General features: G+C 40.9%; 1 protein-coding gene across 4 annotated transcripts in view; it reads right to left on the bottom strand.

The window, feature by feature from the left end:
* Positions 1–6,239: 6,239 nt before the first annotated feature.
* Positions 6,240–21,413, bottom strand: part of Knl1 (kinetochore scaffold 1) — a 72,389-nt gene continuing 57,215 nt past the window's right edge. For all 4 annotated transcript variants that reach the window (XM_029570252.1, XM_029570253.1, XM_029570255.1 and 1 more), the window contains exons 20-26: positions 18,492–18,593; positions 17,436–17,536; positions 14,706–14,774; positions 14,021–14,130; positions 13,142–13,260; positions 10,819–10,941; positions 6,240–8,066 (exon numbers count right to left, since the gene is read on the bottom strand). In XM_029570252.1, coding sequence (XP_029426112.1) covers positions 7,931–8,066; positions 10,819–10,941; positions 13,142–13,260; positions 14,021–14,130; positions 14,706–14,774; positions 17,436–17,536; positions 18,492–18,593 — 760 coding nt within the window. In that variant the 3' untranslated portion in view covers positions 6,240–7,930. The remainder of the gene's footprint in view (positions 8,067–10,818; positions 10,942–13,141; positions 13,261–14,020; positions 14,131–14,705; positions 14,775–17,435; positions 17,537–18,491; positions 18,594–21,413) is intronic.

Here is a 21,413-nt window from a genome sequence, read left to right as displayed (position 1 = left end):
TTTTTTTTGGTCTTTTAGAGACAGGGTCTCCCTGTAGCCCCAGCTGGCCTTGAACTCACAGAAATCCACCTGCCTCTGCCTCCCCAGTGCTGGGACTAAAGATGTGCCACCATGCCCGGCTACAGTGTTGAATTTTAAAGCCATTATTTATTTTGAGATAGGGTTTCGTGTAACCCAAGCTGGTCCCCAACTTGATAGGTACCTAAGGAGGACCTTGAATTTTGAATTTCTAATCTTATGATCATCTCGCAGTGCTGGGATTGCAGATATCCATCACCATGGATTGAACCTAGGGCTTCCTGTGTGATAGGCAAGCACTTTACCAACTTAGCTGCATCCCCAACTCCTATTTATTTTTGAGAGATGGTCTTTGTAACTTCCTCAGAATTTGAATTCCTTGTAATCCTCCTACCTCAGCCTCCCAGGGTCTGGGATTACAAGGTGTAAGCCTCCACACCTAACTTATTTTTGCTTTTTATTCTGAGACAAAGTCTGGATCCGAGGGTGACCATAAACTTTTGATCTTCCTGCCTCCAGATCCCAAGTACCTGGGTTTACAAGCCTGTTCCACCATGCCTGCCATGCATGCTGTAAAGTTGCCAAGTTTTTATTTTATTTAATCCCCACACTATTGTTTCATTGAAGGATAGACTTCAGGAGAAGACAGCAAAAAACACTTAGGAAGGTTTTTGTTTTAAGATTTATATTTTTATTTATGTGTGTGTGTGTATGCCTGAGGAGGGCAGAAGAGATCCCCTGAAGCTGGAGTTAGAGGTGGTTGTGAGCCACCCAACCTGGGTGCTGGAAATCAAACTCCAGTCCTCTGGAAAGGCAGCAAGTACTTTTTTTGAGACAGGGTCTCCCTGTAGCCTCAGCTGGCCTAAAACTTGCTGTGTAGACCAGACCGGCCTTGATCTCAGAGAGCTCCCTGCCTTTGCCTCTGGAGTGCTGGGGTTAAAGGCATGCACCACCATGCTTGGCCCCCTTTCCAACTTTTTAACATTTATTTGGGGGCAGGGGTGCATGGATTATTGAGGTCAAAGGATGATTTGAGGGAACTGGTTCTCTCCTTCCACCATGTGGGTTCTGGAGACTAAACTTAGGCTTAGCAGCAAATGCCTTTACACATCAAGCCATCTGTCTGACCCATGAAACTCTTGTATTTTAGATGGGAAAAAGGTTTAGGTTAAATAAGTGTCGTGCACACCTTTAATCCCAGTACATTAATGGCTTCTGAAATCACAAGGAGGCAAGCTCTAATAAAACCAAAATTTAGTCAGTAGAAATGCCATCTTTCCTCTGAAGGAAAAAAAAATGTTTTTGAGATGGTCTCATTATGTAGTCCAGGCAACTGGCAATCCCGTCTGCTCAGCCTCTTGAATGCTGAGGTGTGTGCCACCATCCCTGCCCCACTAAAATACCTGCAGTCTCTATTGCCATATAGAATAACATTCTCAGATTTCAGAGATTACAATATAGACCTATTTGAGTGTTCATTATTCTGCCTCTCCAAAATAGACACAAGTACTAACAGTTTAGTATATGATAAGACATTACAGATCAATGTGGCAAACTTTTATTAAATGGTGCTGGGATGACTGTATAGGTAGCTATCTTGTTCCTGGAGTTATGAGAGTCAGAGCCTGGACCCTGGTAGCCCTAACAAGCTAGATTTGGCCACCCATCCTAAATAGGCCAATTAAAAATGCAGTAGCGAAAAGCAAAGGACCACATTAGGAAGAGGAAGAAAGGCATCCATTGAGTCCCCACATCCATCTTTAAGTTGCTTATGTGAGGTTTACAGCTTAAGTGGAAGGCAAAACTAAGCAGTTCTGGTCAGGGTGTGGTCCTGCCCATCACTGACCCATAATTATTTAAGCTCCAGTCTCTCCTGTGAGGTGGTCTGACAAGTAGTCAAAATTGTCTGACAGCCCTTTCCAGGAGATAATCCCCTAATCCCCTGTAGCTGGCACCAGGGCCCCAGCTTTTTCCTTCTCTCAGCATAAAACCATTGGGGAAATTTCTATTTCAGTGGGTTCATTGTCTCAGTAGTCTAATAGCCAAAAGAAGGGCCACAAGTAACTAGAAAAATCTTCATTCCTGTCAAGACAGTTATGGAAAAATTAAATTAGGTACATAGTTTATACTTTATGGTAGGATAAATTCCCAAATGTATCAAAGACATGAATGTAAAATATTAAAATGTTTGTTTTTTTGGTCTTTTTGAGACAGGGTCTCCCTGTATGAAATGTGGGTGTTGGGATTTGAACCTGGGTCCTCTGCAAGAGTAGCCATTGCTCAATCTCTTCAGCCCCTAAAGCATAAAAGTTTTAAGAGAACACTTTGTCTTAAAAAATTTTTTTATTTTTATTTTATGTGCATGAGTGTATATATTGCCTGCATGTATGGAAGTGCACCCATGTCATGCAGTGCCCGAGGATGTCCGAAGAAGGCATCAGATCCCCTGGAACTGGAGTTACAGATGGTTGTCAGCTGCCAAATGGGTACTGGGAATTGAACCCAGGACCTCTGCAAGAGCAGCCAGTATTCTTAACCACCAAGCCATCTCTCCAGCCCTTTTTTTGGTCTTTTTGAGATAGGGTCTCCCTGCAGCCCCAGTTGGCCTATAACTCACTATGTAGACCAGGCTGGCCTTGATCTCACAGAGATCCACCTGCCTCTGCCTCCCAATTGCTGAGATAAAGGAGTGGCTGAGAACCCAAGATCTTAAAATGGAGAAAATCTAAATGTGACACAGATCCTAAAGTATAAAAGAAAATATTGAGCTGAATGTGGTGGCATATGCTTGTAATCTCAGAGATGTAAGGCAGTAGGAGTTTGAGTTTGAGGCCAACCTCAGCTACACAGAAAGTGGAATGTGAAAAGGCATCAGTACTCTAGGAGTCCTCAAAACACCTACAGCTCTTTTAAAAAGCATTATTGCTGTTATGCGTATGTGTACATGTCTATGAGTGTGAGTTCGTGTATGCCATGGCACACATGTGGAGGCCACAGGACAACTCTCAGGAATCTGGTTCTTCTTTCCAGGGTGGGCTTTGGGGGTTATCTCAGGTCATTAGACTTGCTCACCAAGTGTTTTGACCCACTGGGCCATCTCACTGGCCTCATCTCCAGCTCTTCATGTTTACAGGCACAGGCTATTGTAGGAATTTCTTGATAACCTTGTTAGGTATCATAGGCACCTCCACCTAATCATAACACTCCATAACACCCCACAAGAATCTTACAGCTGTGCCTGGCCTCTGTACCCTTTATGCACTTATTTCCCATCCTCATTCTTTCAGGTGTGCTTGCTCATGTTTCAGATGGTTTCATATGTTTGTAGGACACTCAGAGGTGGTTTTTTTGTTGTTGTTTTTTTGGTCTTTTTGAGAGAGGGTCTCCCTATAGCCCCAGCTGTCCTGGAACTCACTATGTAGACCAGGCTGGCCTTGAACTCACAGAGATCTGCCTGCCTCTGCCTCCCAAGTGCTGGGATTAAAGGCATGGGCTACCACGCCCAGTCTGAGGTTAGCCTATTTTTTTTTTTTTTTTTTTTTTGGTCTTTTTGAGACCCATAGCCCCAGCTGTCCTGGATTCACTATGGAGACCAGGCTGGCCTCGAACTCACAGAGATCCGCCTGCCTTTGCCTCCCGAGTGCTGGGATTAAAGGCATGCACCACCAGGCCCAGCCAAGGTTAGCCTTTTTACAGCAGGTGGGCAGGATCTTGGAAGGCCCACCTCCATTTGTTCCAAGCAAGTGAGAATTGGTTTCAGGATTCAGTAGCTAAGAGATACTAAAAAATGTCAACAAAGTCCAGTACAGCACGATAAGATGCCATTGCGGGACTCCTTCACACTGCTAAGTCTGCCCTGGGGCCAAGGCGGAGTGAGGCTGTGGTCTTGCCTGGCGATCCACTAGGCTCTAGATGGCTTTCCAGGTGAGGCCAGCAGCTGCTGGACTTTCACAGACCATATTTGGCTGCTGAGGGCCCTGACTAAGTGAACAATCTTGACTTCAAAGGGAGACATGTGCACTGCACTCTGGGGGTGCTAATTACCCACCTTCACCCGTCTTCTACCTGAAATTTCTGTACTCATCTATGGATGCCTATTGTCCCTGATGCTTCTAGGGCCTACTAGGAACCAAGGCACATCTGGCTCCAGCACCAACCCATAATACTGTAGATTAGTAAGGGACCAATAAATCTGCAGTCCAACATGAGGACCATGCATGGTAAACCAGATGTCCTGCCTGCAGATAATGTTGGCCTCTCAATAAGGGAAGAGGCTGTTAAGGTTCCTACCCTCTGAGACCTGTCTTCCATAGCAGCCAGCACAGTGGGAATTGCCACTTTCTCCATGTTACCCATTCTTTCAGTGAGCTGTCATTTCAGGCTTCCAGAGTATATGGCACAGGACTTGGCTTTCTCTGTTCCCTTAAGAACTCTGGGTCGACGCAAGTGCTGCCACATTTGTTTTTGACTCAAGCAGCCCCTCCTTTCATCTTTCCTGAGACAAGGTCTCATGTAGTCCAGGCTAACCTCAAAAATGAATTTGTAATCCTACCGCTTCCATCTCCTGCATATTTGGATTACAGGTACAAGGGATGGAACCCAGGCCTTCATGCTTGCTGGACAAGCACTCTTATCAACTGAACCATATCCCCCAGCCCTGTCTTGTCCTCTCTTGATTGCTTTAGTACCTCACCAACCCAATTTACATGCATATCTGTCATTCTGACCCTACAGAACCTCTACTACCTTATAAAAATTATGACCAAGGGCCCCCACAGCGTGTTCCCATTCCTTCTTCTTGGGTCTTGGACCAGTCTCTCTGAGACTGCTTGAGAATGTCTGACTCAGCCTCAAGGGACAAGTATACCAGTCACGACTCATCAAAGAAACTTCTTTTGCAATAGATGGAGACTAATTATAGAGTTCCACAACTGGTCATACATAGAAATTAAGTGTCTGTGAGATGTCCAACCCTAAGTGACACATCTACAATGGAACTTCAATAACCTAAGGCTCACAGAACATAGTGGAACAACGGGTAGAGAGAATACTAATGCATCTCTCAACTCTCATCAGTGAATCTTCCTCATGCAACAGAGGGAGATGAACACAGAAGGCCACAACTGGTTAAAGAACAGAGAATAAAGCTGGGCGTTGTGGAGTCCCAGCACTTGGGAGGCAGAGGCAGGCGGATCTCTGTGAGTTCAAGGCCAGCCTGGTCTACATAGAGAGTTCCAGGACAGCTGGGGCTATAGGGAGACCCTGTCTCAAAAACAACTGGCCAAGTTAAAGAGAATAAGAGATTGTAGAATGTGTGCCACTGGATAGGACTCCTATATTAAACCCCACTCACCCAGGGCTCAGGGACCACTGCAGAAGAGGGGGCAGAAAGACTGTAAGAGCCAGGAGTGGTACATGATTGTAAGTAGAATCATCTCATTGTCACTTGATTGTTTTTCAAGACAAGGTCTCAATGGGAAACAGACTCAAATTCACGATCCCCTGCCTCTGCTTCCTGTGTGCTGGGATTACAGGTATGGGCCACCATTCCCAGCATTGCTTCTAATTTCTTCTCCTTTTTTCCCCTTCTTGTTATTTGTGATGCTTGGGATTGAATTTAGAGCCTTCTATGTGCTAAGGCAAGCACTCTACCATGGAGTTATATCCCTAGTCCTGCCTATCTTCTAATTCTTTTTGTTTGTTTGTTTATTTAATTTTTGAGATGGTGTTTTGTGTATCTGAGGCTAATGTGGAACATTCTACATAGCCGAAAATGACCTTGAACTTTCAAGTGCTGATATTATAGGCAACATATCACCTGAAATGCCTAATATGCACCACCACGCCCAGCTTTTTGGTCTTTTTGAGACAGGGTCTCCCTGTAGCCCTAGCTGTCCTAGAACTCACTATGTAGACCAGGCTGCCCTTGAACTCACAGAGATCCACCTGCCTCAGTGTGCACGCTGTCAGTACACTACTGTTGAGCTATATCCTCAGTCTACTTTTTATCTCACTAAATTGCCCAGGCTTACCTGGAACTCACTTTGTAGCCTTGAACTTGTGATCCTCCTGCTTTAGTCTCCCAACTAGTTGAAATTACAGCCTGTGCCACCAGGCTTGGCCTGCAAAGTGCTCTTACTAGAGGTATTAATTACAAAAGATTTCAAGTAATCAATGTACTTAAGTAATGCCCCCCAATCCTTTTCAATGAGTAAAAGAAAAACTTAGAAAAAACTTTATGAAAATAGTCACAACTGTGAACAAAGGAAAACATAAATAGCCATACAAACATTATAATTACATACTTCAAACCCATCATCATTACAAGCCAAATCATTCTTGGAGCAGGTTTTTGAGTTACTAAAATGTATAAAAGAAAAGCCTCTAATTTTTAGACATATGGGAAAAAATAATTCCACTGAGAAGGCTAAATTAAGTTTCTTGGGAAACAGAACATACTGAAGACTTCATTTTTTTTTTTTTATGGATATCTAGGTCTTGATTTTTGTCAAAAATTTTTGTGCTGACTTTTGAAACCCAAAAGATGATGTGATCTTTTGATGTATAGCTAGCTCAGAAGGAAAAGCTAATGAAAAGGGAAGATGACATTTGAGGGACTAACAGGACTTTAACCTGATCCTAAAGTGAAGTGCAAAAATTTCAGACAAATGAATTTAAAAATGCAAATATATTTTAGTTTAGAAGTAAATATAAAAAAACCCCCAAAATTATCATGATTAGAATTTGAGTAATGTTTGGGTAAAATTTTTGTTACGTTTGTAAACCTCAGAGATCATACTGTTCGTTTAATAATTTCTATACTTGTTTCTTTGTATGAGGAAAATGTAGCTTCAGCAACCACTAATTTATCATTACGAGAAGCCAGTGTTTTGAAATGTCACTAACAAAAGAAGATTGAGAGTCTTGCTATAAAGCATTCTTTAGAAAGATGGAAATGGCTTAGGCTAAAAGCATACTATTTATTATATCACAAATATGAAAACATTAAAATATTTATATAACATATTGGGTCAAAAATGAGCTTTTCCTAGAAAAAGTATACTTATTAAGAAAACACTAACAGATACTGCAAAGAAAGAAAAAGCTCTTAAGAAATGATGGCGGCTATTCCAATAGCTGAAGTGCTGCTGCTTGCTCTTAACAGCATTTCTGAAATGAAGGAGGATGAGTAGTTTAGAGACAGACACATTCTTTTGTTTTTATTGAGATGGGTCTTACTATGTTGACCATACTGGTCTTGAACTCATGGGATCAAATTTTCGGTCTTCTGAGCAGCTGGGACTATAGGAATGTGCCCACAAGCTGACAGACACGTTTCTACTCTAAAAGTACCTGCTATGCAAAAGCCACAAATGTGCAGAAGCCCTAAATAGGAGAAATGGTTCATCTTTGTCAGTGGTCATACCTCTTAGCCTTGTACTAAAGCAAGGAACACTACTTTATTTATTCAAAACTTTTTTTTGGTGGTATTAAATCTAGGCTTTCATGTATGCAAGGTAAGTGCTCTACCACTGAGCTATACCCCCAGCCCAAACACCACTTTAGTTAAGGCAGATTTCCTGCTTGTTCTATCACTTGACCTTGAGTATAAAGATAAGTTGGCAATAGGCTATTTGATACCTTTCATCATTCTTAACTAGGTATTTTACAACTAATAATAAAAATTATAACATCAGAAGGAATTTTACTGGTCTCATATGATGTAAAGACAAAAGGATAAACAGTAATGGAGATCCTGACATATTAAATATGTTTTTGTAAGAAGGTCTCATTATGCAGCTCCAGCTGTCATTGACCGTGTCATCCTCTTTTCTCAGTCTCCGGAGTTCTGAGTTCTGCAATTATAGGAGTACACCACTATGTCCAGGTAAGTACATTTCTTTCTTGGTTGTTACAGCTGTGGTCCATGGGTCTTCTGGTAGAAATGGCAGTCCTTAAGTAGATCTTGGTAAATGTGCTTGACTACATTCTTCAGGTAGTTGTTCTCTAAAGGCACTTTAGATATAATGGTAGCAATTTGATCATGGCTGGAAAGGACAAAAGGTAATTACTTTTCCTGGAAACTCATACATCTCCAGTTCAGTGCTATATTCATGTCAATGATACTGCCTCTCAGTTTCCTAGGAAGCACAAATGGACATTTCTGGAAATAAGCAGACTGTTTAGTTGAAACTAGATTCTAAAATAAGGCTTAATAATCAATTCTGTATATAACTGTGAGGTGTCTTGACTTAGTTGCTTTCTTTGTTTCTATAGTACTGGAAATTGAACACAGGGTCTTATACATACCAGGTTGGTACTCTACCACCGGACTACATCTTCAGATCCCCTAACTGCTTATTTTACTTGATGTTTATGTGTTTATGTGTAGGTGTACATGTGCATGTGTGAGTGTGTGTTTGTGGTCAGAGGTCAATGAGGGGTATCTTCCTTAGTTGCTCTCTATCTTCTTTTAAAAATTATTTTTATTTTATGTATATGAGTATTTTGCCTGCATGTGTGTAAGTACACCAGTGTTGTGCAATGTCCACAGAGGCCAGAAGAGGGCATTGGATCTTGTGAAGCTGGAATTACAGAGGGTTGTTAGCCACCATGTGGGTGTTGGGAACTGAACCTGGCTGGGTCCTCTGCAAGACAAGCCCGTGCTCTTAATCCTGAGCCATCTCTTTAGTTCCTCCATCTTATTTTTTGAGATAGTCATTCACTAAACATGAAGTTCACTGACTGGCTACACTGGCTGTCCAACAAACCCTCTGGATCCTCCTGTTTCTGCCTTCTGTTGTACTGGGGTTACAAATGTGTGTCTCTGCAAGTGACTTTTTTGCGGGTCCTAGGGATGGGAGTACAGGTCCTCATGTTTATGTGTCAGGCACAGTCTCCAAGGTACTTTCTTTAGCTACAAAACTCTTAAACTATTGGTGTTTGCTGATATATTTAAGGAGGACATTCCAAACTCCTACATCTTCCAGTGTTATCTAAAAAGTTACAAAGTATCCTCACAGGGCTGGAGGGATGGCTCAGCTGTTAAGAGCACTAGCTGCTCTCACAGAGGACCTGGGTTTGGTTCCCAGCACCCACACGGTGGCTAGCAACCATCTGTAACTCCAGTTCCAGGGGAATCCAATGCCCCCTTCTGACCTCCACGGGCATTGCACAACACGGGTGCACTTATATACTTCTAGGCAATACACTCATACACATAAAACAAAAAATAAAAATATAAAAAAAAACCCAAAATATCCTTAGTTTAACCTAATTATTAACAGATTAGATTACCACCATACATTTATCAAACCCAGGAAATCAACATTGGTATATTTCAGACTTTATTAAAGCTAAAATTATATTCTAGACTTTCATTTTATTTTTTAATTTATTATTTTTATTTTATGTGTATGAGTGTACTGCCTGCAATGTGTGTAAGTGCACCCTTGTCATGCATGCAGTGCTTGTGGAGGTTAGAAGAAGGTGTTGGATCCCCTGGAACTGGAGTTATGGACAGTTGTTAGCCACCATGTGGGTGCTGAAATCAAATCTGGTCCTCTTAACCACTGAGCCATCTCTCCAGCCCATTTTTTGTTTTTTTTGAGAAAGGTTCTGCCTGTATCCCCAGCTGGCCTGGAACTCACTATGTAGACTAGGCTGGCCTTGATCTCCAAGAGTCACCTATTTCTGCCTCCCAAGTGCTGAGATTAAAAGTTAAGTGCCACTACACTTGGCCCTATTCTGTTTCTTTAAAAAGATTTTATTTTTATTTTTAGTTATATGTATCTGTATGTATGTACATGTGAGTGGAGGTGCCCTCAGACACCAGGTGTTGGACTCTCCCATGAGTTTGAATTACAGGGTAATTACATCGTAAGCCACACGATGTGGTGCTGGGACTTGAATTCAGGTCCTCTGGAAGAACAAGAGTCCATAACTGCTGAGTCATCTTTCCAGCACAATTATTGGTTTTTTTTTTTTGGTCTTTTTGAGATAGGGTCTCCCTATAGCCCCAGCTGTCCTGGAACTCACTATGTAGACCAGGCTGGCCTCCATCTCATAGAAATTCATCTGCCTCTCCCTCCCCAGTGATGGGATTAAAAGTGTGTGCCACTGTACCTGATTAAACTTTTTTTTGAGACAGGGTCTCACTATGTGGCCCCAGTGGACCTGGAACTTCCTGTTCAGACTAAGCTGAGGTTTGCCTGCTTCTGCTTTGAGAGTGCTGGGATTAAAGGCATAGACCATCATGCCAGGGGACCCTGAATGTCTGATCTTCCTGTTTCTAACTTCCCAGTTTGGGGATAACAGGTAAGCAACACCATGTCTAGTTTATGCAGTACTGGAGTGGAACCCAGGTGTTACTGTCTATTAGGCAAACACTCTATTAAGCTACATTTTTAGCCCTTCCCTTCTTTTTCTTGAGACGGGATCTTCATGTAGTTCCGGTTGGCCTTGAATTTATTATGTAGCTAAGGATGATCTTGACTTGGGATTACAGTTGCATACCTCTATGCCCATTTTATATGGTGGTGAGGGATGTAATCCAGGGTTTCGTGCATACTACAAATTGAGACCCAGAATTTTTCCTTCTTGTTTCCTGTTTTAGGGAAAAGATGACTAGCCATCAAAGACTAGACTGGAATTCAGTATCCACTGGAACCAATAATAAAGTCAGAAAGGATTGACACTTAGCTCTCACTGTATTTGCTAACCACTTTCAGGACTCTTTCAAATGAAATAATAAGGGAATAAAGTAGCTGGGATTTTTTATCCAGCTGAATGTTTACTTACCCAATGTCCCCAAGGTGATTTTGAATGGTGAAAGGTAGCAGGACCAATGGATAATGGGCAGAGAGAGACAAAATTATTTCAAACTTTGCAAATGCTGCAAAACTGGAGAATAAAAGTCTCAACCTATAGAAGACAAGATCCACAATTAAAAATATAAAACAAACATACAGAGTAAAATACAAACACATTTTCCTTTTACATTTGCATATGAAACTTAGGGGGGTATTTCTTGTCTTTACCAAATGGGAAAGAAAGTAAATCTTTGGAGCAAGGTATTTTAAGTTATTATTTTCTTTTTGGAGTCAGGATCTCCCTGTAGCCCAAGCTGGCCTAAAACTCAATATATAGACCAGGCTGGCCTCACACTCACACAGATTCACCTGCCTCTGTTTCAAGAGTGCTGGGATTAAAGGTATGAACCACAATGCCTGGCAAGTTATTTTTTCATTGATAATAATGACTTTAAAATGAGTGTGTGTACCAGGTGTGGTGGCACATGCCTGTAATCCCAGTGCTCTGTGAGTTCGAGGCCAGCCTGGTATACATAGTGAGTTCCAGGACAGCTGGGGCTACAGGAAGACCCTATCTCAAAGACCAAAAAAAACAAAACAACAAAACAACCCCCCCCAAAAAAAAACTGTGTGTGTATGCGTGAGTGGGAGCAAGTGTGGATGTGCATAGCATATGTGAGGAGGTGAACACCTTGGATGCTAGTCCTCAGACACCTTCTACATTTTCTTTGTGACAAGGTCTCTCATTGGACTTGAACTTCACTAAGAGGTCAGGCTAGCTGGCCCTCAAGCTTCCAAAGAGCCACTTGTTTCTGCCTCCTATCTTGCCCTGACTGGGATTATGAATGTATGCTCTCACACTGGGCTTTTGACGCTTAGGTTCTGGGAATCTGAACTCAGGTCTTCACACCTGTAAGATGAGTGCTTTATTGACTGAACCATCTCTTCCTAGTTCTGCTTTGTCATTCATTCATTCATTCATCCATCCATTCATTCATTCATTCATTCATTCGTTTGTTTGTTCGTTTTTTGAGACAGGGTCTCCCAGTAGCCCCATCTGGCCTGGAACTCACTATGTAGACCAGACCAGGTTGGCCTTGAACTCACAGAGATCCACCTGCCTCTGCCTCCCGAGTGCTGGGATTAAAGGCATGTGCCACCACACCTGGCTATTTATGATTTTTATGTGTATGTGTGTATTGCCTGCATGTAGGTAAGTGCACCTATGTCGTGCAATGCCCATGGAGGACAGAAGAGGCTGTTGGATCCCCTGGAACTGGAGTTATGGACAGTTGTTAGCTGCCGTGTAGGTACTGGGATTCGAACCCAGGTCTTCTGCAAGAACAACCAGTGTTCTTAACCACTGAACCATTTCTCCAGCCCCCCCTGCTTTGTTGTTTTGAGACAGGATCTCATGCTGGCCTTGAACTCTCCAGGTGGTGATGCTTGGTGCACTCAGGAGGTTAAGGCAGGAAGGTGACTATACATCTGAGGCCAGCTTGAACTACTCTGGGAGTTCTAGGTGAAAGAAAAAGAAAGGGAAGGAAGGAAGGGAGGGGAGGGAGGGTGCCAGGGGTGGCTGGAGAGATGGCTAAGTGATTAGGAGCACTTCCTCTTCTTCCAGAGGAACCGATTCAGTTCCCAATACCCATGTAGGGCTCATGTTCACAAATGCATGTAATTTTAGCTCCAGGAGATTCAATGCCCTCTCTGGCTTCCTAGGGTACCTGTATACACATGGCATACACTCACACAAACATACTCACACATAAATTGAAAAAATAAATTGTTAGCTGCCATGTGGGTGCTGGGATTCGAACTTGGGTCTTCTACAAGAACAACCAGTGCTCTTAACTGCTGAGCCATCCTTCCAACTCCCTTTAATAAATTCTTGACTATTTATTTACTATTATAAGTTGAAATATATTCTATAATAATACCTCAGAATGTAACCTTATTTAGAAACCGGGTCATTGCAAATTTAATTAGTTAAGATGAGGTTCTACTGTGGTAGGGTGGGCTTTTGTCTGGTATGACTGATGTCTTTATTAAAAGAAGTTTGGACATAGACATACATAATGAAAAAATACTGTGAAGATCAAGAAAGATATAAGGCCCCATTTATGCCCCAAACTGCTAGTAAACCATCAAAAGTTAAGGCAGGAATAGAGTTTTAACAACTCAGACCACCATGGCTACTAGTGCTGATCCCAGACTTCTAGCCAGAACTAAAAGACAATACGTTTCTGCTATTAAGCCATCCAATTTATAGTATTTTATTATAGCAGCCCCAGGGAACTGAATATACTTACTCTGTATTATTCACATCTATGTCCATTAGATTATAATTTGGTCCCCATCTCTTTAAAAATTCAATCTCCTCTCCAAGCAATTTGCAATGGTTCACTACCAGTGAGAGTTCTTGGAGCATCTAGAAACAAAACAAAACAAAAAAACAAAACAAAACAAAACAAAAAACCCAAACCCGATTTCATATATATTTGAAAATGTCACAATGAAACCCATTATTTTGGGGTTTACAGCTGTAGTTCAGTAGGTAGAGTGCTGCTCTAGCATGGACAAAGCCCTGTTTAGCACTGCATAAACAGGACACAGTAGTGCATATCTGCAATCCTATTACGCTTCAAGTGACAGAGACAAGCAGATCACAAGCTCATGGTCATTTTTGACTACACAATAGCCTCGGCTACTGAGACCCTGTCTCAAAAGCAAGGAAACAAACAAACAAACAAACAAACATTATTTTGAATGTGAACTAAACAATAAAGAAAAAATTTCGGGGCTGGAGAAATGACTCAGTGGTTAAGAACACTGATTGTTCTTGCAGAAGACCTGGGTTCAAATCCCAGCACCCACATGGCAGCTAACAACTGTCTATAACTCCAGTCCCAGTGGATCCAACAGCCTCTTCTGACCTTTGGGGGCACTGCATGACACAGGTGCTCTTACCTACACGCAGGCAATACACACATACACATAAAATTTTTAAAAATTAAAAAAAAAAAAAGAAAAAAGAAAAAATTTCATTGTTTAATGGATGCTATAATTCCCCAAATATTGAACAATTGAATGTATTTATAATTTCAGGAAACTATTACATATATAGATTCAGTTCTGAGTTTTGGTATAGATAGTGCAAATTTTTCTTTAAACGCTTCGTCAGACTTTACCTGGGGTACCTGATGCTGTGTTTTACATTTCTTCTTCCAGGATTCCTGTTCCTCAATATACTGAAAAATAAGCTTATGAACTAAACGGGAAGAAGGAGGTGCTTTATCCTCTGGAGGAAAAAAAAAAAAGATCAAAAGTAAGGTATTATTCATTCATGTACTTTATGTAAGGTATGAATATTGTATTACAAAAGCCAGAAATGCTTTCAATTACGAGATGTGTATTTTTTTGCATTTTGACTTTCAAACACAATTATAACATATATGTTATATAAGACATTTTATAAAACTTTCAGCCTAAACATACACAATAGCGTTTGGTTAAAACCAAGAGTTTAAGTTCAAATTCAGGATTTCTTTACTACCTAACTAATTGTAAGCACAACACTTACTTTTTCTGAGCTATAGTTTCCTAACTTGTAAAATGGGAAAGAATATTGACCATAGCATTGATAGAAATAATATGCATGACTGTTATAGACTGACCACTCATAATGGTAATTTCAAACTATGGAAATAATTGTTAACTGCTCAAGATGTAGTAGTAATAAAATAATTTCTGCTAAAATCTATCCAATATTTAGAGTATTATCTAAGCAGTTTTATGTCTATAATACATTTCAAGGACAAATTATGCCAATAAATTACCAACAAATTTTTAGAGGCTTAAATGTTTTGAACTTACCATCTAACAGAGACTGAAAATTGAGCTCATCAATCTTCTTGTAAGCCTTATCCAAGAAAGGAAGACCAACTAAGGAGAAACAGAAAAGAATTGGTTTTTCTTGCTTGCTCACTTTTTCAGCTACATAGTTTGAGGCCAGCATGGGCTACATGAGAACCTGTGTTAGGATAGCCCTGAACTTCTGATTCTACTACCTTCATCTCCCAAATACTTTCATGAATGCTAGGTAAGCATTCTAGCAACTGGACTATACCCCCAGTCGTAAATATTTCTTTTTGCTACTTTAGAATCTACTCTTTTGGACAGCAAGGTGTTTTCATAGGCAGCTGATAGCTTACCCTTGACTCATTATTATTCTCAGTATATGGTAGAGTCTTCTCTGATATTGCTCAATGAAAGAAATTACAGAATTTAGCTATACTTGTTAAGGGATCTTCCTTTGACTCTAACGATTGTGTAAAGATAATTTTCAAAAGAAAACTTATTTACTTCTTTATGGTTTTTTTTTTTGTTTTTTTTTTTTAATGTACTCCTTATATGTATATATGTGTACTACGTGAGTGCTTGGTGCCTGTAGAGGCCAGAAGAGGGAGTTGGATCCCCTGGAACTGGACTTACAGATGGTTGTGTGCAGCCATGTGGGTGCTGGGACTAAACTTGGGTCCTCTGCAAGAGCATGCTTTTAACCACTGAGCCAGTCCCCCCAAAGTAATTTTGCTTTCGAGGACCAAATAAAATCATATAAAGGGAATGACTTCTTCATATCTACTCTGAGCAAATATAGTAAAAATAATTAATGCTTATAGCACTGCTATAATGAATTTTAGATAGTGATTACTCCAGAATGTGGTCAGGGTAGCTGCTAATTCCTCTATATTCTAGTTATCCCTTATTTCTCAAATTTTGAGTATTTTTCTTTATGTTGAATATTTTAGTAATATTTTCTATGTGTTAGGTACTATAGATGGCATGAGAAACAGACATGATCATCTCTATATAGTGTCTGTCTAGTGTCCAGTGAGTTCTACCTACTTTGAGCTATATGCAGAGAGCTACCTTTTAAGGAAATTACTCCCCTGCCCCCATCTCCCTAATGCTAAGGATAGAACTCAGGGCCTTGAATATCCAAGGCAAGTGCTTTATCACCAAGATATATTTCCAGACCTCATGCTTATTTTTCCAGTTTTTTTTTTTTGTTTGTTTTTTTTTGTGTGTGTGTCTTTTTGAGACAGTTTCCCTGTATCCCCAGCTGGCCTGGAACTTGCTATGTAGACCGGGCTGGCCTCAAACTCACAAAGATCCACCTGTGTCTGCCTCCCAAGTGCTGGAATTAAAGGCATGGGCCACCATGCCCAGCATTTTTTAGTTTTTTGAGACAGGGTCTCCCTGTAGTCCCAGCTGGCTTAGAGCTCAACTATAGACCAGACTAGTCATGCTCTTAGAGATTCCCTTGCCTCTGCATCTTGAGTGCTGGGATTAAAGAAGTGAACCTCCATTCCCAGTGGGTGGCCTCACTTTAACATATGGGTGCTGGGAACCTGACCCAGATCCTTTGCAAGAGCAGTCAGTGTTCTTAACTGCTGAGTCACCTCTCCAGCCCAGAGTAACCTCAATTTTAAGAACAAAAATAAAGCTAGTCAGGAACTAACAGCTATTAAGAGTAAATTCTCTATCATAAAAAACAAGTAGGAACAAAGGCCATTGTTTGGAGAGAATTTTATCATGTACTATAGCTCAATACCAACTACATTTTTATTCTTTTTTAAAAAATATTTAATCCCAGCACTCAAGAGGTAGAGAGGCAGGGGGATCTCTGTAAGAGCATGACTTGGCCTCCACTGCATGCATGTAGTGCACTTATATACATGCAGACAAAACACTCATATACATAAAGTAAAAATAAATAAATAAAATTTTAAAGGAAAATTTTGCTGGGTCTGGTGGTGCACACCTTTAATCTCAATACTTGGGAATTAGAGGCAGGTGGATATGGATATCTGTGAGATTGGGGCCAGCCTGGTCCACATTTTCAGTTCCAGGCTAGCTGGGGCTACTGTCTCAAAAAGACAAAAAAAAAAAAAAAAAAAAGATAAATTAAATTTTATATATGGTTTTTACCACAAACAAAAATGTATGAGTACTTGGCAAGGCAGAGTAGTTAAAATGTTAAATTATGTTACAGCTGGGCATAATGGCACATGTCTGTAATCTCAGGTACCAGGAAGGTAGAGTCAAGAAAAAGATTATAATTAGGCTGGGTGTGCTGGTGCATGATGGAGTAGGCCTTTAATTCCAGTACCTTCGAGGCAGAGGCAGACAGAATTCTTAACCTCTGAGCCATCTCTCTAGACCCTACATTTTTATTTTTATTGCTTGTATTTTTTGAGACAGGGTCTCGCCATGTAGCACTGGTTGGCCCTGAACAGGTGACCCTGCCTCAGCCATGCCACCATGCTCAGCTCTTATTTGATTCTTTGTCCAATGACAGAAAATTCTTTTTGTGTTGGGGTAGTGGTAGAGCATAAGCTTAGCATGCAGGAAGCACAGGGTTCAATCTCCAGCAAACCTCTCCCCCAGCCTACTATTGCTAAAGTAACTGACCCTTCTAAGATTCTCGGCAGTATTTTCATTATGCCAATAGTTATTCTTGTAGTAAAAATGAGGATTTGGATCTTTAGTGAGTTTAACCATTCATTTCTCTGTAGAGAATTATATGGTTTTGCTACTCACCTACTGGCTCTCCAAAGGTGATGATAAGTTCTATTGTGTCATAAACAAAGGTAAATATAGCTTGATCATCACTCCACTCAATGACATCCCACTCAGACAAACTATAGAGAAGAATAAACAAAAAAAACAAACCAATCAACCTTTCCTTCCCTTTCTTTACTTCCCTCCCTCTTTTTTTCCTCAGTGCTGGGGATTAAATCAGGGGACTTGCTGAATCCACAATAGCACCTACTGTTTACGCCCCCAAAGGATTGGGAGATGATCAATATTTCAATTCAAAGAATGTGAATGGCCAGGTGGTGTGGTGGTGCACATTTGTAATTCTAGTACTCCAGAGACTAAGGCAGGCATATCATCTTGAGTTTTAAGGCCAGCCTGTGTTGATCATGAACAGCAATCTCTTGCCTCTGGCCTCCCAAGTGCGGGGATTACAGGTGTGAACCATCATACTTGATTCAATTGTATGCTTTTGAAAGAAATCAGAACATAATCTTGAGTCATATACAGGAAAAAGTTTATGCAATAAAAAGTATTAAAGGTATTTTAATATCAACCCACCTTAATTTTGAAGTGTACTGACTTTTAAAAATTACTTTTATTTATTATGATTTTGTGTCTGTGTGTGTGTGTATGTCCATCCACACACAAACATACATGCCAAAGTGCTTATGTAGATGTCAAAGGAGAACTTTCGGGAGTCAGTTCTCTTTCCACTATGTGGGATCCAGAGGTTGAACTCAGATTGTCAGACTTGGCAACAGCACCTTTATCTACTGAGCAATCCTGTGACCCTATAACTGACTTTTTTTGAGGTGGCACTGTATTATAAACTAAAAACCCACAGCAACTGCTGGGTATTGTGGTATACACCTATAGTTCTACTTTCTTGAGAAGCTTAGGCAAGAAAATTGCTTGGTTCCAGAAATTCTAGGCCAGCCTGGGTAATAAAGGGAGACCTATTTCAAAATAATATAAAAATCCAAAGTCCTCCCAAAACCCATTATAACATATAAGGCACAGAATAAAATAGAAATGCTAAGACCTGTTTTTCCTTACCTCAATCGGTCCAGTAATTCTTTAGTTACATTTGTTTGTTTTTGTATAAATTTTATCTGAGCAAGGGTCTGTTCTTTTTGTAATTCCACTTCTAATAGCTTTCTGCAAATAAAATCAAGGAGTCACAGAAAAACAAAGTATTTGTTAGTGAGTTCAGACTATTAAAATGTTTTGGGGCTGGTGGAAATGGCTCAGTCAATACAGTGCTTCCCCCAAAAGCATAAGGACCTGAATTTGGATCGCTGACACCCACATAAAAGCCAAAGATTGTCCTACATGTCTGTAACACTATTGCTGGGAGGGCAGAGAAAGGCAGATCCCCGGAGTTTGCTCGCCAGCTCTGGGCTCAGTGACAGGTAGAGTCTGGGCATTGGTTGCCACGTGCCTTTACTCCCCAGCATTCCTGAGGCAGAAGTAGGCAGATCTCTGTGAGTTGGTCCAGGTCAGCCAAGGTTACATGGCAAGACCTGTCGTTTCAGACTTGGCCTGTCGTTTCAGACTTGGAACTCGCTGAGCAGACCAGGCACCATCATGCCTGGTATGAGACCCTACCTTAAAAAAAAAAAAAGTAGGGTATGGTGGGGGATAGGGTGATTATAAGGCGGGGACTAGAGAAATGGATCAGAGGTTAAGAACACTTCCTGCTCTTGCAGTAAATCCAAGTTTGGTTCCAATCACCCACATGGTGGCTACCAACTTCTGTAACTCCAGTTCCAGGGGATCTGATGTCCTCTTCTGGTCTCTGTTGGCATTGCGTGTGGTGCACGTACATTCAGGCAAGGCAGTTATACAAATAAAATAAAAAAGATAAGGTGGAAGCTGGGCATGGAGGTGCATGCCTTTGATCCCAGCACTTGGAAGGCAGAGGCAGGTGGACCTCTGTGAGTTTAAGGCCAGCCTGGTCTACATAGTGAGTTCCAGGCCACCTGGGGCTACAGAGACCCTGTCTCAAAAAGATAAGGTGGAGAGAGATAGTAGAAAACACATGATATTAATCTCTGGCCTCCACACACCCACATCCACAAATGCATACATAAACATGACACACATATACACTATACACAAAATGTCTTCTGATAAAGGGTAATATGCTAGATAGCTTCCATGAGGTAAATATATATATTTTTTTGAGACAGGGTTTCATTATGTATCCCTGGTTGGTTTCAAATTCAGAGATTACATACCTGCCTCTGATTAAAGGTGTGCACTACCATGCCTAGCCCATGAGGTAAGTTATTTTTTTAAATTTCATTTATTATTTTTATTTTGTGTGTATGAGTGTTATGCCTGCATGTGGGTAAGTGCACCTGTGTTGTACAATGCACACGGAGGACAGAAGAGGCTATCAGATTCCCTGGAACTGTAATTATGGACAGTTGTTAGCTGCCATGTGGGTGCTGGGATTCGAACCTGGGTCTTCTGCAAGAAAAGTCAAGTGTTTTTTTTTTTTTTTTCCGGTCTTTTTGAGCCAGGGTCTCCCTGTAGCCCCAGCTGGCCTTGAACTCACAGAGATCCACCTGCCTCTGCCTCCCCAGTGCTGGGATTAAGGGCGTGCACCACCACACCCGGCTAGAACATTCAGTGTTCTTAACCACTGAGCCATCTCTCCAGCCCATGAGGTAACTTTTTAAAAAGATTTATTTATTTATTATTTATGTGTATGTGTGAGCTGTATGAGTTTATGTGCACCAATTCTGTGCAGGTAATTTCTCCTGATAAATACAAATGTAGAAGTAGGTCTATTGGGGCTGGAGAGATGGCTCAGCAGTTAAGAACACTGACTGTTCTTGCAGAAGACCTGTGTTCGAATCCCAGCACCTGCATGGCAGCTACTGGCCATAACTCAAGTTCCAGCGGATCCGATGGCCTCTTCTGTCTTCCTTGGGCATTGCATGACACGGACTCATACACATAAAAATATAAAGAAAATATTTAAAAAAATAAAAATAAAAAAAATAAAATATTAAAAAAAAAGAATTAGGTCTATTTAGGAAAGATACAAATCATTGTTTCTCAAATTTGGATTCAAGAAGACATTCTTGGGGTTCCATGCTTATAAAAAAGCATTAAAATCAAAATTATTTTTATGATAAATATAAATACTTCATGTAGATCATAAGAATGTTAACTTTAAAACACACATCATGTGGGGAGTGGTGGTGCACACCATTAATCCCAGAGCTAGGGAGGTAAAGGCAGGAGGACCTCTGTGAGTTCAAGGCCAGCCTAATCTACATAGTGAGTTCCAGGCCAGATGGGGCTACAGGGAGACCCTGCCTCAAAAACACCAAAAGATATAAATAAATTTATTAAACACACATCATAATTTTTGATTTTTTTTTTTTTTTTTTGAGACAGGGTCTTCCAATAGCCCTAGCTGCCCTGGAACTTGCTAGGCAGACCAGGCGGGCCTGAATCTCACAGAGATCAGCCTGCCTGTCTCCACAGTGCTGAGATTAAAGGCATGCAACCACTGTGTATGTATCTGATTTTGTTAAAGCTAAGGAGAACATATTCTAACAATTTTGCAAGCACCATTTTCTATTAAAAAAAATTTTTTATTTTTATTTTTGGTGTGTTTGAGATAGGGTCTCCCTGTAGCCCTAGCTGTCCTGGAACTCACTATGTAGAACAGGCTGGCCTTGAACTTACAAAGATCTGCTGCCTTTGCCTCCCAAGTGCTGGGATTAAAGGCGTGTGCCACCACACCAGGCAAAAATATTATTTTTCAATAGTTTATTTTTTTTTAATTTTATTTATTATTTTTATTTTATGTGTATACATGTATTGCCTGCATGTAGGTAAGTGCACCTGTGTCATGCAATGCCCATGGAGGTCAGAAGAGGCTGTGAGATCTCCTGGAACTGGAGTTACGGACAGTTGTTAGCTGCCATGTGGGTGCTGGGATTCAAACCCAGGTCT

Source organism: Nannospalax galili, unplaced genomic scaffold (genome assembly GCF_000622305.1).
Source record: "Nannospalax galili isolate Female #2095 unplaced genomic scaffold, S.galili_v1.0 scaffold342, whole genome shotgun sequence".
NCBI lineage: Eukaryota > Metazoa > Chordata > Mammalia > Rodentia > Spalacidae > Nannospalax > Nannospalax galili.
Note: the sequence above shows the minus strand (reverse complement) of the source record. Positions and strands in the feature narration are given on the sequence as shown.